Here is a 26114-nt window from a genome sequence, read left to right as displayed (position 1 = left end):
CCAGAAGAGAGCCATAGTCATACTGGCCACCGTGAGAAATTCAAATCTCACTCAACGTCTAAGATGTTTGTCATCGTAGTAATAAACCATTGTACAAACGTTCAGATTCAAAATCTTCTGTCGCTACATGCACTATTCTTCGTGTTTCACTTCGCAAGAAGCCACTCTCCCTGACGTTTTATCACAGCGGTGAACATGACATCCCCGCATTGCACATGATATGCTGATATGACCTCACCTTACAGACTCGGTCTCAGTACGAGTGCTCTCGACAGCTCAGCATATTGCAAACTGAATGCCTTTGACAGCTGGGAGATGATGCCCACTGCTGAATAAATCCAGATGAACTAATAATGAATGGTCTGCTGTGTGCTTTCGACATCAGTTGGATCAGAAACTCAAATTTCAGTTACTAAAACCCTGTAGTAAAATTTTAGCTGTCACTACCAGAAACTTACATTACTGATTTTCCTAAACAGAGACAAAACATGACACAAATTAAGTCGAGGAACAGCAAAAGCCATTTTTCGTTCATTTGTAACAGCGGCATGTATAATCTGTCCCATTACTTCATGTTTTCTTCGCCCTATTTCAAGAAATTTTCGGCACAAGAGAGAAATTTTTGAACTGCATAACTTCGTACCCTAAAGCTTGCAACCACAACCACCATGAAGCTAGGAATAGTAACCAGTCGTTAATGCATCCAACTTCCTTAATTGCAACATACCAGGTTTCACAACATACCTATTCACAATGAAGAAGAAAATTAAACCTCTGTTCATTAGCTTCCTAAATGTATTCTTGGTGATAATCTACATGGGTTTCGAGTGTGGGTAATTTGGTAATTTTCTAGTTCTGTTCACTTTCCACTATCCTGGAACAAGTCGGATCAATGTAAAAGACGATGTTTCAAAGCACGCAGTACTTCTGATATAAAACCCTAAGAGCAACAGTGGGCAAACTACAATGTATTAAAACAGAGAAAAACAGAGACAAAGTTGAACAATGTTAATCTTATTTTACTTTGAAAGATTTCGAAAAATTTAATTTAAAGATGGCAAGAAACAAGCTGTTTGGCCCGCCTCTGTATAAAATCAGAAGGTGACAGTAAGATTACATATTCTTATTATTTCAAATTCTCTAACTTTGTAGATTCGCCCACTCTTGCATCCAGGTCTTTGTACGTCTTCAGTAACCACAGCAAGATGAAGTCAGCACGAGAATTAAAGTTCATATTACAGTAGAGTCCCGATTATCTGACCTAAACGGGACAGAAGGACGGTCGGATAATCGAAAATGTGGAATAATACGGAAGGCTAATGGAAATATCGACTAAATTTGAAACTCAATTTACGATATTATTAAATTACAATACGGCATCACATAAAAAATTCTCACAAAAAACTGTATTTAACATAATGTCAATTTGTAAACGAAATAGTTTATGGGGTGGTGGCGCAGAGGGAGTGTGAGTGTTTCTGCTGCATGCTCAGTTGATTGTTGATAAAATGGAAAGTTCCAAACCACGACACGTAGGATAAAACGGAATGTTGGATAATCGAGAACCTACTGTACTTCCGCGGCATGGCACCTGCGAATAAGAGAAATAATATCACCTAGAATTAAATGTGAATTCCAAAACATAGCCAAGAGGCTTCTGCCGATTATAACAAGAAATTACTGCAACAAAAATATCAGAGAATTAATGTAGTAACAATTTTATAAGCAAAGGAAAATACGTGCAGGTTTATTTGCGAGTCATATTTTATTAATTAGTTCATTAAATGAAAGGAGTTTCAGTAAAATAAAATTTTTAAAATGGTTTTCAATTTGTATTTGATAATTACAGCATCAAATACAGAACAATATTATGGATATTATAAATATAACCTGATGACGAAAATAATAAAAAGAAGTGTATTTTAATTCGTAAGAAATTTTCAAATTGCAGCATTTACTTAAACTCGAAATATTTTGCGTTTACCTATTAGACTTGTATTCGATCGATCAATCAACCACTTATTCGTTCAATGATTTATACTACATCGCTTCAACGTTACAAAGCGGTAAAGCATAAACGATCAGACTGTCGAGGAAATTCAGTTACATCAAAGTTAAATAGCTCCGAAACATGCTGAACTTTGTTACTAAATTAAATGTTTCTTTACAGAGATACTGGCAACATTCCAAACGGAAAAGCAAATTTTAAAACACGTAATAAAACAAAACTCAACTACTGAAGCACCTCCTAGCGGGATCTGATTTTGAATGTGAATGCAGACAGTTTCCGCCTTTGTCTGAGAGAGAAATCGTGCGTTGTAGAAAAAGCGAGCTGCTGAGGGCGTATATTCTCCTGAAAACTTAACCACGGCTGATAAATTCTCGGTTCTTTCTCCAGCAGGGGCGTCAAAATGGATTACAGTAGAAAACAGCTGCAGGCAACGATCAGAGAGATCCCGAAGCATATCCCCGGCAGTTGATGATGATTTTCTTCAATTCTAACACGTGATCACAGGATATCTCGTGAGGTAATACGTCTAACTTCTATTCTGCAAGCACCTGTTCGAATCTCGGCCGGAGCCTCTGCTAAAATAAATCAATAGGGACGAATGATACACGAAAAACTGATCGCTCACACGTGATTCTGTAGAATACTAATCTAATCATAGTTAATCGTATATATACATTCGTCTTCTTTAGTTATTGAGACAAAAATATTACGAGTTACAAGAAATTTGCGAGCCACATTCAGTGACAATAACTCTGTTTCAGGAGTATACGTCCAGATTTTGAAAACTAAAAATCTGTATACTAAGTCACTAAACAAACTGTCTAAAATTCTACCTATACAAGGGGTTCCTTTATCTCCTTTCATTTTTAAGGAACTAATATCTGTTAAACTTACAGTTGATCTTTCCGTTTCTTATTCGAGACTCCAATATCTTCCCCTAATACGTTTATATTCTCCTAATTTCCATCTTTTATAAGCAGTGTACCCATTTCTTTTTACACCTCACTATCTTCCTGTTAAAATTAAAAATATTTACTTCTCTAATATTTTTTTCATTTACTTTTTTATCCGTTACACTATACACTGCCACACGTCTAAAAATCTCATTTCACTTGCTTAAAATCTACTTCTCTTTCTCTTTCTCTCCCCCTCTCTCTCTCATTATCCAAGTTTCACTCCTAACTTACATACAATGAACTTGCCACTATCATGACCTTATAAATTTTTAACATTGTATCCTTCTTCACTTCTTCCAGAATGTTCTCTTTATAGTACCATTAATATAATTAAACTTTTGTAAATATACATAAAAGATTTGAGAACTAAAATCAGTATAGTGAGTACTAAGAACAGATCCTCCTTAAATACGATCTAAACACTGCGCTTAATTTTTTTTATAAAAACCTTTACCTTGTAAACTTCTTTCCACTTACAATCGACACAGAATTATCTCAACACATGACACATCGGTACTGAAAATCAAACTACAATTTTGTAACTTCTTCATTTCGAAAACCAGCCTACAATCGAAAACTGACTTTGAGGTTTCTGTAGGAAACAATTTGAACGAATCACGTATATTACGCGCTGAGATAACCCGCTCTGCAGTAACCGTCACCAAATTTCGTCACCCTCTCCCCAAATCACCGCTCGGCGCTAAGTCAACAGCACAACGGTGCCAGCTGTGGTAAGCTGCAAGTTCTGAGCTGTCTTCACTCGACTGGAATCCTCTGCTCGTTGAAACTTGCGATTCTGATGCAACCTTGAGTAATGCAATTTACTGACGGCTGCCTGAAAAGATCGTAAAACCATCAGGCAAGTCCGTTGCCTCTTAATGCAACCAAACCGGCAGCTTTTACTCTGACACTGTACCTGCAACGTAAGCGCAGACTGGAATGAAGAAGCAAAGCCTCGCTGGCAACTGAAATTTATTCTCAAGAGTTTTAGACACCCAAGGCGTTTGTACTAGGGCAACGGGCTGGAGTACGCGTGTGGTAAACTGGAGAAAGTGAATCAGGAACAGAAGATGTGGGACCCAAGACGATAAAAGGGAAAGTGGGGAGAATAGGTGTGAATCTAGTCGGAACCCATGGAGCCTATTTTCATTAACGCTTTGATTCGGTCTTGCTATAGATTTTATGTATGGTATTGGAATAATATTAGGTCTACTGTAGAGATTTGTAACACATATATGTATTTTTATTCATAACTACTGCCTGGCGTCAAATCCCACAATTTTAAAGCTTAAAATATATAAAATCTCAGTTTACCGTCACAGCATCACGAGCAGATGTTCGCAAAGGAATGTTATTTGGTTCTTTGAAGTATGCGTCATCTAGACTGTGAGTAATCTTGAACTGAAAAGAAAGTTCAGATAAAAATGCACGAGAAGTGCAGTGGATTATTAACAGTTTTTAAGAAAAAACCTGTGAAAAAGAAACAAGGAAAGGAAGATACACTACAAGTATAGATTTAGATCAAAGAAGCGTTTCTTTTAAACTTTAACGGCCGATGGGAATCTCTTTACTCTTTTACACGTGCCTGGCCGTACATTATTTTAATGTAGGCACTGTAATCTTTATATAAATAATCTACTATAGGCCAATTTTTTATTTACTTTTGAACCCTAAATTTCATAAATGAGTGAGGCAGGATAGCTCAGTTAGTAAAATGACTAAGGTTCGAAGACCAGGGTTCCATTCCCAGCAACAGAAGAATATTTATAGTGGCCACTAAATACAGAGCCTTTGGGCAACCCAATTTCCTATCCAGTGGAGGTACGCAGTGTAAATCTGACCAATAAAGTCCTCTAATTCTAAGAAAAATTTCATCATATAAGTTTACACAATGATGACGTCATACTTACGCACAGGGACAACTTTAATTTTTTTTTAACTTCCTGTTATAAAGGGGTGATTCAGTTAGTGTAGAGACTAGACTACGGGTTGATTGACCGGGATGCGATTCCCTGTAAGGACTTTTCTCTTCGTCACACCGTAGAGAATAACTTCGGGAATACGCTGCAACATCCTCTCAGTAGATAACGATAAAACTAGTGGGACGTGAATCTAACAAATTAACTACAGACGATGTGGTGCTGTTTCTGCACGTCCTCCGCTCCCACAACTAATTAATCAGTGGCGTATGCCTGACATACCACAGACATTAAAAAAGTATCCCGGTACAACAGACTTTCTTCTGTTTTGCACAGAACCAACTCAACACATTTTGTACAATAAAATTTTAGCTCTCTAATTTGCGTTTGGAAGTATTTACTGAGAGGTCAATAAGACCAACTGGTAACTGACGAATAGTAGATGTATTTGTGCTGACGGAGTCTCTCATTGGTTCCGTCAAAGATCCTGTTGTATGACGTGTCGGAAGTTACAATAATGTCTGTCCGTCTTTCATACTATTAACTCGTGGAAATAAGACGCGTGTTGGCGGGCAATGTTGCTGTAGGACTATAAAGCAGCACAGTTTTCGAAGTCCATGGTCTCATAATACGAGAAGCGAACCCTGTTGGATGCTTAACCCGGCAAAATCCTCAGCTCTAAAAGTTCATGACTTGGAGACCGTAAAAGGGTGACTTGCTTGTGTAGTGACTCCCTATCAGGGACCGGGTGTTTGAAAATATAGCAACAGATTCTGTACATCTACAAAAAATTTTGTATCCTGATTTATTTTAAATATAATAAATCAAATATGAGATTCGAGGTTTGCGTAACCAAACTCATGTCAGTTTGAGTTCACGGACAGTTCTGAGTCATGTAAAGGTCACGACAATATAAGTCAGAGGGTTTTGAGAATAGGGGCCTCTGAAATTTTCAAGGTAATTGAAGAGCCATTTTTTAAACGTTTATTTCTGCCGATCTGTAGGAATCTGAGGGACCTATAAACCTACCCATAAAACATACCACAAATCTCAAATTTCATTCCCGTATTGCCGTACTAGCCTACTTGTCAGCGAGCAGTCTATCGATTTGACTGCTCCCAAAATATGACGTACTATATCGCTTGGATACATTGTGTCCCTTTTGCCCGCATCATTTCAGTTACTACGCTGGATTGTGACCACATTACTGCTCTTGAGACAGTCAGGTTGTGGGGACAAAGTGCTAAGGGAAACGACTGACCCCAAGTGAAATGATAAATGCAGAACATCAGCAATAGTTATTATGTGCAGGAGATTAGATCATCTGAAGACAGGGTTCAGGTACTATGATCCGGCACTCATTAAGCTGTCGTACAGGGCAATCAAACTACTGCAGACAACACCTAAACCTTCAGAGCATAAGAGCAGTTTAAGTAATCCTTTATACTAAGAGTTTCAGCAGTATAAAAAAGATCGAAACTTTAAGAGAGTCTTTAAAATCAAAAGCTATACGTACGAACATCTTCACGCTCACTCAAAAGGTCAACTTTTGATACCAAACAGCGGCTTCTTTTAAGCCGTTAGAGAAACAGAGAAGTATAACAGAAACCAAACATCGCTTCTCTCTCAGAATCTGGCAGTGAATATTTCTGCTGGCCGTTGTGGTGTGCTAGTATGACTGAGACTTTTCGTTGTGTTCATCAGTGGCTTTAGGCAAATATACTTCATACACGTTTTTCAAATCACTCACGCCAAACACATTCGACACTGTAAAGTAACTGTTAAAGCATCGTGAAACGAATCAAGAAATAGTGTTAGACCCCATGAATAATACTTCGGAAACATGCAATATGTGTGAGTATGAAGATGGTTTCTTTTGGGTTGTAGCGCCTTATAGTCTGTTAGTTTAACAAAGTTTCGCCATGATGATGGAGGCAGCAAAGACCTCTGAAATGCTGGTAAACTTCTACCAGACCACACAGCGCTACAACCCAGAACACAGCCATCTAGGTGAACATTTCCATTCGTGTAAACCTGTGCACGAAAATAATTGGTAGAAAAATATTTATTAAATATGACAGTTAAGATTCATGATATATAAGGGCCCACCATGAATATCCTGTATGTCTGTATCCTCTCTAGGATTTCATGTCGGTTAGCATCTCAAACACTTAGTTTACAAAAGTTATTTTACTGCCTCTAGCTCATTTCTTTGTGTTCTCGTAGGTACATTCCTGTCAGAAATCTTGAAAAAAGTATTTATGCAGAATCGAAGAACTTATAAACAAGTGCCAAGAACAGACTGTTTGAGAAGTTAGCATTACAAGGAATAATTTTGAATGCTCTCTGCAAGAGGCATAAAAAATGTAGGAAAATCCGGAATGTGTTGGAGTGACAAGTAACAATTTCAATGGGAACGGGACGAGTCACTGGGCTCATACCTTGAAGTTGATGATGATAATGGCATTTTATTAAGCACATTCACAGACCATTTATTCATCCGATGTAACTTTTTGTCGATTAATCATCAAAGTTTAAATGTATAATTACATACTGGCAAAATAAATGATAACTTCGCAATTCAAGAAGTTTAAGACGCAATTCGAAAACACAAAAACGCCTCAAATTGCTATCAAACATGATACAAATAACAGTTAACATTGCAAAGACAATTTCGACTCTTCCCATCTCCCCGTTTTCTACAGCCCTGAAAATCACAAAGCAACTAAAAATACTTTCGCCGTTGGGCAGAGTTCCAATTTTGTACACAAAATAACAGCAATGCAGAACAGCGAGATCGTTCTAAACTCTGGATCTTAATTCTCATCCGACAATAATATCTCAGCTCAATCAAATTTCCCTGAATATACGTTCACTTCACTGCAGTTGCTTCAGAACTAAGTTTGCCAGTGTCTGGTACATGGCTCGTCAGATAACAATCCAAATCCTTTGTTGTTGGACACAATCCTAACTTTTACTGCCGTATTTCCTTGATTTTAAGACGCACTTTTTTCACAATTTAAATTTTCTTAAATCGACGTCCGTCTTACATTTGATAGCTTCTAAGAATCGATACGTCTCTTGTTCCAGCAAATCTAATGCTAATCAAAGAAGCGTCTTATAATCGATAACGTCTTAAACTCGATAAAATGCGGTGTTATTATCCCACCTCTTTATCGTTATCGTGATAAACATAAGATACAGAATAAAAAATGTGGCAGTTTGTTGGTTACTTATTATTATTTATTCCATCTATTCACCACTTTATAGGGTATTTACTTCTATGTACCCGAGGCAAACCTGAGGTACATACTGCAGCAGCTATTTCCAAAATACATTTTGTTTTTAATAAGTATTACATGTATTATATAGTTTTATTGTGAGGGATGACTATACACATACATGACGTATGATGTATGACTTTCGGTCTGCCTAATGCACAGGCGTGTCCTGGGGGAAACTATAATCTTAGATCAGAAGAGTGTGGCGCAAACACCAAGCACGCACCTCCGATTTCGAGAAATGACGATTCAGCTAATAAAATTTCAGAGAGATAGGGTTACGGCAAGGCCCTACTCGAATCTGCATGTGATTTATCGTTACGTGTCACGTAAGTAAGCTTTTTGTTCCATTCGCTAGCTACATACAAAAACCGGATTAGGCGATACGTTTCAAGGCGGGTCATTAAGATAAACAGGTCGTCATATGAAGAAGAATAACTGCGTCCACCAAAATTCTGTTCCCTTATATAGAATTCCGGAAAATCCGAAAAAAACAGTTCATCATACAACCACATGTTGTACAAAACACGTACCTCGTTTAAATCTGTATCGGTAATTTGAAAACGTTTCTATTCTATACATTTAATAAAAATAAAATATCCCGTACAATAATCAGTTTTAACTCAGATTTGTCTGAAGCAGTGTAGTCTTGTAAGTGACTACCAACTTTTTGGAGGAACGCATCACATCTATCAACTTACATACCACAATCTACATTGTGAAAGAATAATATCTCATACTTCAGTATTTACTGATAAATGTAATTGGGCGCTCATATAAACAGCAGTAAATCCCGTATGTTCTGAATCAAAATTCATATTTTAAAATTAACAGCCTATAACAGCACATTTTGTAAAAAATCTGTGACTCCATATCAGGGTTGTTAGGTCTGATAAGCCTTCACCTAAAAAATTAAGTCCAAAACATATCTTTATTGAGCCATACCTTATTTTTCCATGCTTTTCTTTGCAACCTTTACTTTAAGGGGCCCGGAAAATTCTTCAGAAACTTATTTTACTCTGCATATTCTATCCCACGCAGTGCAGAAGATAAAAAGTCTACGTAACTATAAGCTACTTAGCAATCCGCAAAGGGGGAAGGTGTTAAAACCTGAAATCACTCTTTAAGTATACTCAAAGTCCTAAAGACGCTTTGTGATTGTGAGCGTATTGCTTCTTGTATTCACACAGCAACCTATATATTATTAATCGCGGAAGGTTCTAATTAACCACCCAATGTGTTACTTCGATAGAGTGTAAACAACTGAAGGACACTGACTTATAATTTTAAACTACGCGGCAGAAAACAGAAATTCAGAACTATCCTTGAAGATTGGCGACATATATTAAAGGCATATGATAAAAAGTAATCGCATTTACTTAGCTTCATTAAAACACCTCGGTTTCAAACCTGAGTCACGACATTATAATATAAAAGTTTATGTACTATAAGCATATTATCCAAAACGTAAAAGATCCATCGTTCCCAGTGACTCTAATTGTATATGAATTTTATTGACCCCTGAAAGTAGTGTATGTTATACAGTACAACGTTCGACAACGAAGACATATCAAATAAATAACCCAGAATAACAGACAGGGCAGTCTTTGCAGTAAATATGACCCTGCTGATTTAACTAGGTAATAATTTATACTGCAAGCAGTTTTTTAGCAGATCAAACACCGTTAATTATACAAGACGCACAACATACTGCGACAGCTTGTAAATTAGTTTGAACAGTCAATACCTCTTGTTAGATGCACGCTCTGGAATGCTTCAGACCGCTGCTAGTTTGTACTGATTTTTGAAAACAGAAATAAAATACCCACAAACTTTTCGTTTTCTTCCAGAGCTTCACAACAGGTGTCGTGAAAGTTGCTGACCTCTGTATTTCAGTTTTAATGAAGAACATAAAATATTTTAATATGAATGATATCAAATATGTTCATGGTTTATTCTAATTCTGTAAAAATAAATCATTTCTGATTATAGTTCACAATTACTTACATCCTGCTGCATTTCTAAAACATACATTAGAAATTGTTGTATTATCATTCTCTTTTATTATGGTAATACTGCAAAAAAGTATTTAGTTGCAAGATTCGAGGTTTTGATAGAGTTGAGGATGATGTTTTAGCCCGTGTAGACTCTACATCTACCGACAAGACTACATGCAGCCAAAATAACATAAGCAAATACTTAGTTACTTTTTAATGTTCCATTAAAGTTTTTGGCTGTATAAAAAATTGCAAAACAGCCTATGATAATGGGAACAATAATTTATTGCGAAACACCAGGCTCCAATTGCGAGCTTCTAACTCTGACATGTAAAGAAATGTCGAGTTCCTTGTTACTAACGCAAGGAATGCGGAACCACTTGAAAATAAACACGAGCAGGAACAGCGATATTGTATACATTGTGTACATCCAGGAACATTCTGTGAGACAAGGATTTCCTTGAGGGATTCTCCACTTTTTTAACGCCTCCTTCTCATCTCGTCCAACCCCCCACACTCCTAAATCAAATTAGATACTACTTGAACGCCCTTAAATAAATTTTCCAAGATCAACGCCAACGAGCATAACAACGGTGCATGTGCAATGGTTTTATCGGCTCAGGAACATGGAGTGTTGGTAAGCAAGGTCAAGATACTTCGTGGCTAAGAGGTCAGTGGAGGTTATAAACCGTGTATCTGTGTTCATTACGCGAAATTCCTTTGGCTAAACAAATTTAGATTATGTAGTATGATGCCGAGTGATGTTTGTGAAGACCTTCCATCACAGCAACTCGAGTGTAGCTAGGAACAAGAATAAGAACTTCCATTATGCCCTTCTTGCACACTTCAGATAATATTTTCGTCCACACAGTAGGATAAGAAAGATGGGACAGTTTTTCTTACACTTTTAAAACAGTATTTAAAACTTTCTCATTTGAAGTCGGGAACAGTTTCTTCTTTTTCTAACTGCATATGATTCATAACAAAAAAGTGAAACTTTCAGAGTTTCTAAAAAAGTCGATTATACAAACATTTCTGCGTGTGGTACAGTCACACAGAAACAGAGCGCCTGCACACTTCAATTAAACTATCCGCCTTACTTCTAAGTCGGAGACGTTGCCTCATCGCCACGGCGTAAAAATAGTTGAGTTCATATATACCGTTATTAGTGACATTTGAAAATTTAATCGCAATAAAAACAAGCATTTTGATCTTCTGAGTTAGAATGCAGTGTTGTCTTGGCATGTTGACACCAAGATTTGGAGGAATCTGCGACTTCAATCCTCAGGATACTCTAAAATTGAATAGTGCAGAGTATCCCGAAGCTGAAGGCGGTATGTTACTCCATAATGTTGGTAACTAGCTGCAAGACTACACGGCGTCAAACCCAGAAGACCATAACCCAGACCTGTACTTCTTTCAAAATGACAGTGAAGCGATAAGCAGGTAGAGTTTTTTGTATTCAACAAATGTGGAGTGAACTATACGCAAATATTTAATAGCCTGAAAGTTGTGGGGTCGCCAGAAAATCTGAACGAAGACGGTTGGATGATATTGCGAAATATGACGTCGCTAAGCGTTGGAAATAGGTGCTTTAAGAGGGGGTGGTGGATGCTGAGTAGGTCAAGGCTCTAGTAGAACTGCATCGCCAAAAAGAAGTGTTCTGAATTGTTTTATAAGAGAACATATCAGGCTCTATATTTTTAAAACTATGTAAAAATTTTAAAGTAACAGGGGAAATAAATTACAACACGCTATAGGCCTCCCGTTCCTTAACTAATCATATTCTTATAAATGTTCGAAAACATAAATATGTATAATTTTATAAAAATTCTAACTTCTGGTAAAATGGGAGCTTCTAAATGTAATTACTTAAATTCCAGACCGTCCCGCATATGCACATGCTCAGAGGTTGTGTTAGAATCTGAGCGCGAGCCAATCATTTTTATTTATTTTCTAGTAATCACACACATTACAACGCTGCTTCTCTTTTCTTACATAACCTATCTGATACACATTTTATAGCCTGTTTCTTACCCGTCTGCGTCCGTCTGCCAAAATTATCCCCACATAAACATATCGGCTTTGCAACACAACAACAGCGTATATATGTACTTTACAATGGAATACACAGAGTCTCAGGCATTGTTTACTATGAACGTTTTTAAAAGTATATGCAGTACAATGAAGTTTTCTTTACGATAGCACAACTCCTAATTCTATATTGCGTGTACATGTTTGTAAACAAAATCAAGAAAGCAAATTCATCACAACTTATTTTTAAATGGTTCCTTGTATGAAGAAACTGGTACGTACATGGAATAAAGTAACAGCCCTTTCTGTTAAATCATTATGACTTACTTGAAACTTTTTTTAGAGTACTTAAGACATATAATGAGATCTTTGAGTAAACTATCACTTCTAGTATGTTAATACCGTAAAATGTTATATATGAGAATTTCTATTTGACTATAATTTGTTTTCACTATGTCCCGCCGACCTGAACCCCTTTGATTTAACCTGCCTTTCGTTTTTGTTAGCAGAAAACAGCTACGTTCTAACCTTGGTATTAGATGCAGGACGCAAAGTGGTTGGCGTGAAGAACGACTGAAACACGTCCGAGTCGCTTGGAATTCCAAGACACGGAAACGTTCATCAAGGGAACTATTTGCAATAGTTGCATTTGGAATTCCGTTCTGTAATTATTTTACGAGTGTGTGACTTTACGCGGTTAAGGTACGTTGGGAAAACAGGCTCAAGTTTTTTGTGACTTCAGCGAGAAGTCAAACGAAAGCAAATTGCACTTTATGAAACATATTTAAGTGGCCAGCCAGCTTCACTTCCGGAACTTAGTAAGTGAATACTTGTGGCATCATCACACTTCTGTAAATGTGCGTCTGTATCATAGCAATAACTTCTGTTTCCATTATTAAAATGCCACTGGAAGCAACTCCATTGCCTTTTCTTTACAGTCATCAGCATCCTAACGTGAATAAAGAGAAATCCTAAGCTTTCTTATAAATGCGAAAAGACACGACAATAATTACGGCTGTCTTCAGGCACTTTCTGCCGTGCAGTCTGGTAGAAGTTTGCCGTCGTTTCAGTGGTCCTTGCTGCCTGTACCAGACTAAACGACGCAACGTCGCGTCGTCTAAACCTAATAGAGTCATTATTTTTTTACTCGCATCCATGAGAACCTAAAATCTCAAGAAAAGTTCTTAAAATGCTTACACTCCACAATAATTCGAAAAGGATTTACTGAGTTTCTTGTCTGTGTATCCGCACATCAGCGACTTTTTCCGAGGGCATTTTGATCCAAAAACGTTGCCTGTATGCCATCTGCCCTGGAGGTCATTAACAAGAGCATTTGACAAATAGCTTTTGGTAATATGAATTGGATTGAACTGGCTCTCGTTAGGGTTGATTATAAGGCTTTATGTTAAGTGTTCTTCAGTCTTCGGGTCATAACATAATAATCAATTAGTTACAGTTAATCACTTACGCTGCCTACGTAATTTCCATCTGAATTTGTAATGACTCTGTCTAAACTTATGATGGAGTTGTAAGAAAGTGTTCCAAACGAGTCAACATGAAAATTAACGTTCGTATATTACAATAATTAAATTTCCTGAAAAAAGTATTTCCCACTCCTAGGGGATATACTGGAAAGGAAAAACAGTAGGACGAGAAGGTACTACGGATTAAAGTGGACTAAGGCAAATAAGAGTTATTAAAATTACCAGTAACTCTCAATGCCCGGACTCACCCCACTAACACGCTTTGCCAGTACTAAACTTTCCAGTCATTAACAGTGGGTCTATTATGCACATCAAACGCTTAAAACGTAATTTACATATCGAAGATGATGTTCTGGAAAGGACATGTGATGCCCATTTTCATTCAAATTAGAATATAAAGAATCACTCAATCTTTAAAAATCTTTTCATGTCTGTGACACTTTTAGTATAAAATGTACAGCTTTTTATCAACCACTGGCACCGATATAACTACCGAAATTCTCTTCGTAACCATATCTTACTTTACAATATTCGAAAAATGCAAAATTTGTAAGACATGTCTATATCATACGCTTAGTTGGTCTGGTGTATTAACCACTGGCATGAAGCTATTTGGCCTTGCGACGGGCCGATCCCTCGTCCAAGGAGTCCTACCGAATGTCTATAGATAAAGCCAACGAAAAAGTTGGGACCCGCAGTGCTCAGGCACTTGAAGAACGGGTCATTCCCAGTATCCCCAATAAGAAGCTATTAATTAAGTGTACATTTCGTACAAACCAAATTTTCTTACCACCCATTTAGTCCAAAACTTCAGTACTTCTAACATTGATAAAGTTTCTTATAGTTATTCTCGTTGTATTATAACAGCCAGACACCGCCTTAAGCCTCTTCTTTCTGAGCTGATTACAGTTCAGCTTCTTCATTCGTAGATTGTATAACGACGTCATATCAACTCTTAATGTTTGTGGCATCACGATTATGGTCACAACTGTTTGAATTAACACTTAATTTTAAGGTCGACGCGTCAACTTTCATATAAAATCACACTTACGTATAGGCTATGTTTCACGTAACGGATACAAGACAGTTTATGTAATATCCTTGTTTCGTTCCTCGGGACAGTTTGTAGCTATTATCTGTGACACACTAACTGAAGTCCATATTTGAGCTGTTGTGAATCAGCCGAAATATGTATATGTTGACAACAGCAAATAATAAAAACAATCAGAACAATGTGGAGTACTACGTAGCTTCTCTAGTGTGAAACTGCTTCAAAGTCCGTAAAACTACGAGACGAGAACGAGGACTTCAGTTCCGGAGGATGACATTTTGACACAAAAACATGCATCCATAGAAGAGCAGACGACTGTCACACGAGCGTTTTTATCCTCACGCCATATGACAGTGCCATATTAAATTGGACATACGACACCAAGCATTTTACAAGCGTGAAAATATCAACTCGGTGAAAAAGCGCATTACAAAGATTGGAGCCTTCACGGGTGCCACGGAAATTCACACAAAAATAGTTTCGCGTTATATTTATAGACAGTCTCTTCACTAAATATTTGGCACATATGAGTTGAGACAGCTTATGACTTACATTGTAACTTCAGTTATCTCAAAATTACGCCAGTTTACTGCCTTAGTATTGCTATCACCTCTTTGGCATGACCATTCCTTACACGTCTTTTATTCCGAGTTCCATTAAACATAATTTATGATGATAAATATAGGAGAAAGAAGTAGATTTACTTTAAATTCGTAATGTTGGCAAGCCTACGAGCCTAGGTGCTACCGCCCTTCATCTAGCAGGTACCTATATCCAAATAATCTCAAGTAATAATTCCACCCCTCATACTAAAATCCTGCCATCTGCACGTTCACGTTTATAGACTTGTTATAAAATTATAGAACAAACTAATTCATGAATACGATATAGAAGTCCACTAAATCCTAGCTTTAAATAAAACATAAGGCCTGCTCCTTTATCAACGTAACGTCTTTATTGTGATCATAAGTCGTACAGAAAAATGCGCAGGCCAAACCCAGGGTATCATGCTAGAAGGGCGTATCAGCAAAATTACTGATTTACAGGAGACTAAATTCTCACGTTTATTTGGTATAACAAATGCGCATTATTAGTTCATATGCCCAAATATAACTGTCTGTGTCTCTGTGTACAGAAGTATCAGCATTACGCACTTGTGGCTTAACAAATATCCCACTATTTTATCTTTCCAGGCCAAATATACGATACTGATATGCCCTTCTGGCATAATGCTCTCGATATGACATTATAACACAACGTGTAGTGATATAAGATAGACGAGCGGAAGATCTATTTGCGGTTTGTGTTGTCATTCATTCGTTGTATTTCGTGCGGTGACACAGATCAGCAGTGGCTGACGTCAGCACAAGCTGTTTTATAGAAGTAATTCACAGTAAGAAAGTACAAGGAGATAATTAACTTTAATGGTATATTCTACCGATGTTTTTTTAATAGTCAGCAGAACGATTGCTAGCGCGACCTTGACGCGGCCGGACAGATAACTATGAATGCAAATCTCAAGACGACTTTCACGTATGATACATTACCTAAATTAATTTTCCTCTCCTTAAAGTCGTGATAAGTAAAGTACCGATTCAACTCTAGTTACCGAACTCAATAAGGTACTTTATGGATTAATGACATATTTCCGAAGTGGGTAATTGCTATTTATTCGAGTGTAGGCTCGCCCACTGCCTTCCTAGTCAACGACATTTTCATACGTTTGGAGAATTTATGAACGAAGTCTAAAAACAAAAGAAGATGCACAATCATATCGGAGTTAATGAACAGCAGACAACGCCGTGGCGTCGGTTCATCTTCCAGGCCACAGAAGCAGGATCATCGATCGGAGGGGAAGAATTTCGGGCGAAGCAGGGGAAGAACCACACAACTCACAGGACATAAAGAATTAAATAAATTAAGACAGACACTGTGTCGCCGCATTTGAGTTAATGGGTGTGAAATGCCTAGATATTTTTTTAAACTTCACGACCCTTTCAGAGATCGCATATGAGTTACTTCATTAGATAAGATCTGAATTATTCATGGTAACTGAATGCAATGGGGCGGTCAGCCGGTAAGAATAGAGTTTCAATTCAATTTTGGAGACTGTATCTGCCCCCATTACCACTGTAGACGTAAGTGTCTCTGAAACGATCGACTATAACTCAGTAGTTACAAAGCTGAGCACTTAAAAAGACTTCACTGGAGTTATTTAATTTTCTATCTGGAATCACCCGGGAGTTCTCTGCATTTCAAATTGTCACTGTTTCTCCAAAACAGCCTCAACTGCGTAAATGTGTGGTCAAACTAAGGCTAACAGTAACCTCTAGGGACAGACAGTCCGTACAATCTCCGAGGGAGAAGTATCGTAATGAGTGGTTGGAGAAAATGTTGTCCGTGTTCACTTTTAATGCAGGGAAACAGTAGCTTGAATTTACGAAACCCTAGTTGATTTTGTTGAAAAAGCAGTGAAGAGTTTAACAAAACATTATATACGTATTACTATCAGATTCAAAAAGCTAACACGTGACCCTTATATACACTACATGACCTATGGTTAACAAATTGTTACTATTCAACGCTATTAACATTATATGGCTCAAAGACTAGTGCAAGTAAATAGTTAATTTCAATTCCGGTACCAACTACAAACTTCTGTTATTCTCTGTCATAAACTTAATTAATGAAAAATATCAAATTATAATCCACAATGTATTTTGATGCCTCAACGGCCCACTGGTTGCCTGGCAATTATAAATAAATCACACCCTGCAGTGGAATAACAGAAATTCTCTTTTAATCTCAGTTATTATTTTTGTATCCTCTAGGCTCAACAAAAATGAATCATTCTGCAACCGGGTCATAACGTTAATCATCCACAGAATGTTGCTTCCGATATATAAGTGTCCCTAGCCTTTTCTTTATCCCACATACTTTTTTCCTGAAATCCTTAAGTGCAAATAGAATGGTCACAAAGACGTAACTTTGTATGTCTTTCGTTGCTTTATTTAATTACGCTTTCAACAGATTTCAACGGGATAAGCCTGCAGGAAATGGCTCCAGACAGCAGCTAGAAGCCGCTGACGTTAATGACAATGGTGGCACTATATAAAAACAAAATAAGCTCGATTTTGTTATTACAAGAAAAAAACAAACCAACTCCATGGATTAAAGTCCTTCTTAAGAAACTAACAGCAGGCTCAGCTAACCAATAAATCTCCACCTTTTAAGGGACCGGTAGGTTTATTATCGTGTTCTCAAAAACCCGTACACACCCTTCCATCATATTCCCCAAAAATCAATTTTAATATTATACCCAAACTACGTGCAAGTCTTTCCAGGGGTTTATTTCCTTCCGGCTTTCGACCAAAATGTGCACATTTCTCATTTCCCCTATGTGAGTTACAGAGGTAAACACTGAGATAATCAGAACTTGAGAGACGTGAGAGACGTTATTCCGGGGATCAGAAGCAAATTATAGGCTACTTTGCTGCAGAGAAAGATGTCTCGAAAAGAACTACACACGATTGATACTAACAGCAAAACAACTTACTACAGAAGACAAAGTGTAACATCCGTATGTAAACAAAGAAACACGACATAAACCCTCACCTTGCCTGTAATTTTAAACTGTGGAGAAGAAGAAAGAGAAGAGCTTGTGTTAATGCCAGTGTCTGGCAGTATTTTAACAGACCACACGACAGATTCCTTTCCGATTATTAATATGTTGCAATGCAATACTTGATACAGCGCCATTAAACAACAAATCTACAAAGCAACATACCAGTTTTACTGGTACAGGTACATATTCCAATTTTGTCTGCAGATATCTGAAACGCCTCGCATTCCAAGTGTAGTCAATTGTACGCCAGTGGTTACCCGTCGCATAGCAACTCCGGTTAATTACATGGGCTCCTTTACAAACCGCATCCCAGGGTCCTGGGTTCTGTCACATATACCCACAGGTTTGAGTCACCTACCGTAATGGGTAGGGGTGAAACAAATCCGGTTCCCAAACAGGACTCAGTTCTACAAACTTTGACAAGTAGCACCTCGGTCTTAGTGCACAAAGCATGCATGTCTGTATGTCTGTCTGTCCGTCTAAGCCAGTAAATCAAGAATATTCCCTGTAGGATTTGAGGTTCTCACTGCAGTAAGTAATAAGATGCCTGGCTGTCTTCTGGATTGTAGCGCCGTGTAGTCTAGTAGAATTTTACCAATGTTTCAGAGGTCCGTGCTGCCTCGATCATCAGGGCGATGAATATTCTCTACTATCTCGAAAGTATTGCTCCGAAACCACCTGCGGCCTACTTTTGTTTTCGAACTTTTTATACGCGATCCGGTGAAAGGACCACACTTGAATAACGAATTTTGCAAAAAAAACGTTTAGGCTATTAAACAAAGAACCAATGAGCAGATCACAGAAAGCCAAAACTTGCCAAATTTTAAAACTCTCAACTAATTCCACAGCTATGGTGTAATTAACAGAAACAACAGTAGTTCTCTTTCTAAGTACCGCCGTTCTAGGACACAATCTGAATCCTGTTAGACCTTAAATACGTGGACAATAATAACTTACATACGCAAAAGTGTAAAAATATTAGTATGAAAATCTCAATTGAATTGAACGTGGAATGACTAGTTTCTCAGCCTCCTATTTTGCTTTCATGTACCAATTCTGTACCTTTATCTCCTTCTCTTCAAAGCAACCCGTTACAGAATAACAACAATGAAAAATTAACTGCGCTAAATGTTACATATTTTAATATTTTCTGCTAGATCTGCGTCAATTTAAATAGCGTACAAGCAAGTATGAAAGCATGAAAATTCTTTTATACCGGCTTCAAATAAAAGTTCCGGAACGTCCAACATACTTGCAGTTAACCATTAAGACTCGCACATTCTACTCACGCGGATTTGTCACTTAACATTTCCATTTCACGCGTGCCAGAAGTTAAAGAATTTCGTTCGGTAAACAGACAGCAATAATCCGACGGAACACAATGTATTACAAAATCATGATCCGGTCTATATTCCAATCTGTTAAAAATAGCTGGATGTTCTGTCCCTACCTTGAAAGTATAATCGGTAGAGCAAACGCGCATCTGTAGGTCCAATTAATTAAAAAGCACGCCACTGCCAGAGATGTTTTAGCAACCGCCCAGGAAGTACGACTATACATATAAAACCAACCATATGATTCCTACCCACAGATCAATTATACCAGGACCCACAAACTTTTTCCCGCAACGGGTGACATGGAGAAGCTTATAATTTATAGCGGGTATGGAATTAAGCTACCAAAAATGCTAATTTACATAATTAGATTACGAAAAGATGTTTTCCTTGTTTTCTCACGACAAGAAATTTTCTAAACCACTGCTTCTGTACATCCCATCACCAAACACGTAACCTAAGAAAGAAATTATATATAACATTGTTCGTCAGAGTAGTTAAGCGCAGGAAATTACACATCTGGATATTAGGTAGTGTGAAACGAGAAAGACGTACGAAAACATTTTGAAAGAATCTGCTTGAAAGCTGGAACCTACTGACAGAAGAGGACAATAAATATTAAAGCAAATAGCACAGAAATATATTCTGTTAAATGCATCCTCGTTTGAATTGGCTGAGGACAGAAATCAGTGGAGTAATTTTGTACTGGATCTATAAAGTCTATCACCAGGGCGTTGATTAGTCTTTCGCTTCTAAAGGAAGCGCGGGTGACCACAACAAAAAACTGCCTAAGATAGAACGAGGCTGCAGTGGGTTAACAAGTGTGCAAAGTTTTGCGAAACTTCAGCCACTGGCGGAGAAACTTCGTAGAGCAATCTTACATGTGGCCAGTGAGCAGAACTTCCGGTTATCCTGGCTACAGAATATCCTCAGGAACACATGGACGGTAAAATTACACCGAGCAGATTAACTCAAGCGGTACAGAGTCAGGCCTGTATTCGAGAGGCAGAAAACTATTCGGTTCGAGTTTACTTTCGGCGTTTTCCAGACTCCGTCTAGACGAATGCCGGATTTCTTAGACGGTCAAAGACTTCCAGTTACCTTTTCCTTTTCGACGAGTAATGACATCCACCGTTGAAACCGAGGCGTTAAATAGCGCATATATAAACTGTAGAACTGTAGATGATTGAGCGACAGTGAAAAATGTATGAAACAGGCAGAAGTGCAGTGTCAAAAGAGTAGACTGTTGGTTTTCAAACGTTTCGGCAGACAATGCAGTTGCCATCTTCTGGGGAAGCGATACACATGATGCGGCAAGCAGAGGAAAGCAATCACATGATTCAGAAGTCGGGCGACCTTCAATTGCTTGAAATTCAAACTGAACAGCCAGATTGGTTAGTGAGTTATGTGCAGGATGCTTGAAATATGGACCTCTAAAACGTCGGTCAATTTCTACCACATTACACGATGAAACATTTCAGAAGATATAATTCTTCATGACAGCAGGTTGTTCGTCAGTGTCTCTGTATGTAGAAGCCTCCATTCATGGTCCAGCTGTACATCTTAATAAGAACTGAGATAGTCTGCATAGCAAGCGATGCCAAGGTTCGAACTTGGGGCGACAATGAAGACAATTTTAAATATGACTTGCTTCCAATTATTACGTAGTCAGCGGTGAAAGTAAAATCTTCTCCAAGTGTTTTATGACGTAAGACGTTATAAGGTGGTTCCCCCATGGCGTTCATCCTCTCAACTCCGCCTTCTTCTGTTTTTGGAAAAAAACACCAGTACTTTTCCTTTCTGTCAATCCTGCCTGCTGAGAGGGAATTCACCGAGGTAAGTCGACTTTCTATTCAATGATTCACAGACTGAATATCTCCATGTAACCTTCATCATTTTTCTCAAGTAGCTCCTAATTAATACGAGGAAGTACACCCACACTGAAGAAACAGAGAGACTTACTACCTCAGCAGAAACAAACGAAAACTATAAGCGTCTCCGCAATCTTCTTGAAGGATTCATTGCGGAAAAGAGTTACCTACGTCACTATTACTTCGAAATACAGTAAAGATTTCACGACGTGAGGAGAGCTCTAAGAGCGAGACACTTAAACTTGTGGCTAAAATCTCAAGAAATGCATAAATCCACCCCTTTTGTAAATGTAAAGACCACTTTTCGCTTTTAAATTCTCACAGATTCTGTATAAATGCGTATGAAACTCTTGTGGGTTGGTTTTAAACCATTCATAAGCCGTTGAGATGAAAGTTCAAAATTCCACGCACTAAAACTGAAGTAATATAAAATAAATGCTTTACTATATGAAACATTAAAATACCTTAGCACTGTGATACGACTGTTGGGGTATTTAATTTCCGCACTGCCTGACTTCCACACCAGTGTTCCGCAACTGGTATGTCGCCACTGGGTTTCAGATGTGCCGCAAACTCTTGTAAGAAATTTTATATTCACATTTTTTGTTATAAAATGGCAATAGCTTATATTTCGTAATTAGAATTAATAACACCAGTTAGAGTTGCTACTACTGAATCAATCGGACGGAGGAACATACACGAACAAATAACAAAATTATTTTTTGATCTTATTAGATGTTCACATACACGTATAAGCTCTTTGGTTGGACAGATAAAACAAGGCACGAACCCAGCACACAGTGACCCTGTAATGCATCTAGACCTTGGCCTCAGAAACCATCCGAAATCGGGACGAGACTTCATTGTCTCCAATACACACCGTATGATAAAATCTACGTGATTCCAGTTCAAATCCATTACAACTAGCAATAAAATACTAGGAAACGAGCTACTTTCAAGTTTCATCAATGAGCCAGCCCTTTTCAATCAACACAGACTCCTCTGTACACTAATAACATGAAGAATTCTTATAAATGACAAGATACGTATCAACCCATTATAACACACACGTGTTTCATATGCCAGGGCAGAGGACGCCAAATTCATTTCTCCGACCCAAAAATGGATAATTTTGTTTTAAAAATACTTAAGAGAGCCGGCTCTGAATGTCTAACAGCAATCATCATAACAATAACTAAAATAAAAAGTGACCGTGGAACCACGGTTCCGGAGAATTTGACGTAAACACGTCTATACGGAAAGGAAGTTTATATATTGGCTTTATTCTAAATATTTCCTTTATACATGCTTTACAATTGAGTAAAGTTTGATTAAGACTTTGCTTATTTAACTTGAATTAGTTACGCTTAAGATGGGTCTGTGGTAGATGAATGTAATGTACAGTAAAGTAATGTAATGTAATGTAATGTAAGGTAAGGTAAGGTAATGTAATGTTTTATACGTAACAACAATGCTGAGTAAACAGATGAGGTTTCCTAGGTAACATAACAATGAAGTTACACTTTCTCGTTTCCCTTTTTCGTAACACATTTTTGCCCAATGACCCTTCCTTATAGACGTATTTACGTCAAAATTTAGAAGTGTGGTGGCAAACAATATACCAGCCCTCAATCTAATTACCTGATGTAACACCCATCACTTTTACCATAGGATCTATACAGCCCATACTAGAGATAAAGTATGGGGTTAAAATATAATTCTAATCCAGCCCATAATTGTAACTGTTAGTAACTGAGATCATTACAAGACTCCAGTAAAACAACTGAATACATAAAACACTCCAAGACGTCCTTAAATCACTGAGAACCTAATACATAGTCCTGCAATTTATCTTTCAGTACTCTGAAATTCGACTTGTGTGTCCCAAAGTTACAACGATGATGGCAATATAAAAATGATGATAATATTTAATTACAGTAAGTATATTTTCGTAATTATTAAAACTTCATAGATAGGAATGATTAAAATCTTAAGTCATAAGTAAATATTATTCCAATATTCCTTCGTAATTCTCCGAAACCACGCACCGTCTGCTGAATTTTAGGTTTCTGTAAAAAAAGTAAAGTTTGTCCCACTATACGCCATGTAGGCGTTTGGGGTGAGTGGAGGTATAGCTCCTCTCTTCCTTGACCTCGGCACTAGATGGGGGTGAGTGGTCAGCATCACGCCCCGGCCGGCTTTACCCCCGGGAAAGGATCCCGGTACCCATTGTAGAGGAGGCTGGGTGGGCCCCAGAGGCTAGAGGAAAAATCCTCTGCCCCCGTCGGGGATCGAACCCCAGTCGTCCAGCCCGTAGCTAGTCACTATACTGACTGAGCTATTCTTAGTTTCTGTACTTAATCATATTAATTGGTAACCCTCTGAAGCCGAAGCTCTTCTTAATAATATTTAATTATTCAGTCAGTACTACAAATAAAACAACGCGTCAACTGGTCAATGCTTTTTGAGAAAATAATCATCGTTTATTCTGAAAAATATAAACCCATAAATACACTCTATGGGCAACAAACAGAAAAAAACTTGTCTTTTTTCCCCACAGAGTGTATTTATGGTAACTATACGTACCAATTGATTTATCAATCAGTAAAGTTACTGATACATATAGTATACGTAAGAGTTAAATGGATCACTTGTCACATCGTCCAAGGAGGGCAGCAGTGTACAGCCTATCCTGTAAAGCAGTCACGGATAGATGAAATGGAGACGTCATCAAGCAGAAGGTAAGACGCGGTGCCAGCAGACTTTCGCGGTAAAATACAGCATGTTATGAAATTCACAAATGACCCTGAACTACCAAAAGCATGGGAAATATGATGGAGAGGAGAAAATATATCGCGCCTGATAAAAATAAAAGTATGATGCACAGTAAGATACTTCACTATTTTTAAAATACGTTAACATAATTAAATAAACAATTGTGTGCCGGACGGAAGAGTTACTTACATCTGAAGTCACGTCAAGATGTTAACAAAATCCCTATTAAAACTGGAATAATACCCGTCTTGTTTAATCGCACCACCATAAATCAGTAGGCAACCTCCTTCTAGAGAAAAACACTGTATCTTCGTACCATCTTTACACTGTTGTGATTGACAGTAAATACCGTAAGATTAAGACAGTTTTTATACCTTCAATTACACTCAAAAGACTCATTTTATATGACCATTACCATAATCCACGGTGGTTTAAATTTTGTCTGCCGGCTCTGTAACAAACACGTAAACCTGCATCTTTGATAAAGCCTTTAGTCTGTAGTAATTGCTCTTTGTGATTGAAAATCTCTTTATTGTAGGTAACTGACGTTCCAATGAATAAAAAAACTACCATTCGGTCCCACCACAATTATAATCACACACCAACATTTGGGGTTACGACAGTGGAGTTACGTGACACAAAACCATTCCAACTTAATTAACGCAACTTATCACCACAAATGCTGTTTTTAATACGATTTCTGAAACCAATTACTTTTCCACATGTGATCTCAGACTGCAGAAATCTGTATGACATTAGGTAGCTTCGTATTCCTATGATTGTAGCCGTATTCGACCAATGAATACAGATTGCGACCCCTGTTCTATTGTTTTACGCGTGATCTCATGCTAGAAGCAACTCGTTCCGTATTACATGCCGCTGCACTCTCTGCGGTAGAATGAAGACAACATTGTTAATGAACGGGATTGGTCGCCAAAACGCAAGGAAAAATTCAGATATCGAAATTGATCTGTAATTAATCTGAGCGGACTTTGGAGAGCAACACTGCATTATGTGTCTATATGACAAACACGTGTAGCTTACTGCTACAGCAAGCATTGGATGACAGTCGACATTCCATGACTGGCGAACAGCATACGCATGCAGTGTAAATGAACAATTTAGTACTTACTAACTGATGTGAAGACTCCCCAAAATCTGGTGAAAGGAACCAGGTACTCCCAAAAGCACGCACATTTCGTATATTGATAGGTCGACATGTCCTCTATCACACGCACTCAGTAAAAATGAATGTCCATCATTAACCTTGTGCTATTTTTTTAACCTGGCTATCGCAACATGGCCTCGCACCACTGCGGTAAAATGTGAACTGAACCAGCACCCGCCCATTTTCACTACCGCGAAGGCTCAAAATTTAGCACGGCCAACAGAAATGTGTTTTACATAATATGCGAAGCTGCCATAAGATGGCAGGAGAAGTATTCTAACAAGAGACATCTATGAACTGAGGTTGTAAGTACTGAATACATTTCGTGTAAATGTTGAACTAAAATTTTAATCAGTACATATATTCCAAATGTTACCACATAAATGTGGCCTCCTGAAGAAAATCTTGTAGCTGAATAATTTAAGTCTTATTATACAGGTTACTTCTTTCAAGTAGAGTCTGCCCCTTTACTTCGGCAACCCTCTATTTTTTATGTTTTGTCACCAGTTACCTGTCATAATATTTAAGTCTTGAATAATTATATGCAGTACAGAACTTACTTAATTATATGAATAATGAAATTATTTCGTTATTTTTACAATCTAACT

General features: G+C 37.8%; 1 protein-coding gene across 5 annotated transcripts in view; it reads right to left on the bottom strand.

The window, feature by feature from the left end:
* LOC110836651 (transmembrane protein 72) overlaps window positions 1-25732 on the bottom strand; it is a 69005-nt gene extending 43273 nt beyond the window's left edge. The window contains exon 1 of one of the 5 annotated variants that reach the window (XM_087358467.1): window positions 25471-25732. In XM_087358467.1, coding sequence (XP_087214593.1) covers window positions 25471-25558 — 88 coding nt within the window. In that variant the 5' untranslated portion in view covers window positions 25559-25732. The remainder of the gene's footprint in view (window positions 1-25470) is intronic. The other 4 variants (XM_087358468.1, XM_087358465.1, XM_022078076.2 and 1 more) reach the window with 4 other exon arrangements.
* Window positions 25733-26114: the final 382 nt, after the last annotated feature.

Source organism: Zootermopsis nevadensis, unplaced genomic scaffold (assembly GCF_977971745.1).
Source record: "Zootermopsis nevadensis isolate Lab colony 2312 unplaced genomic scaffold, Znev_1.0 Znev_ptg000030l, whole genome shotgun sequence".
Classification (NCBI taxonomy): domain Eukaryota; kingdom Metazoa; phylum Arthropoda; class Insecta; order Blattodea; family Termopsidae; genus Zootermopsis; species Zootermopsis nevadensis.
This window is presented reverse-complemented; position numbering and strand designations above follow the sequence as displayed.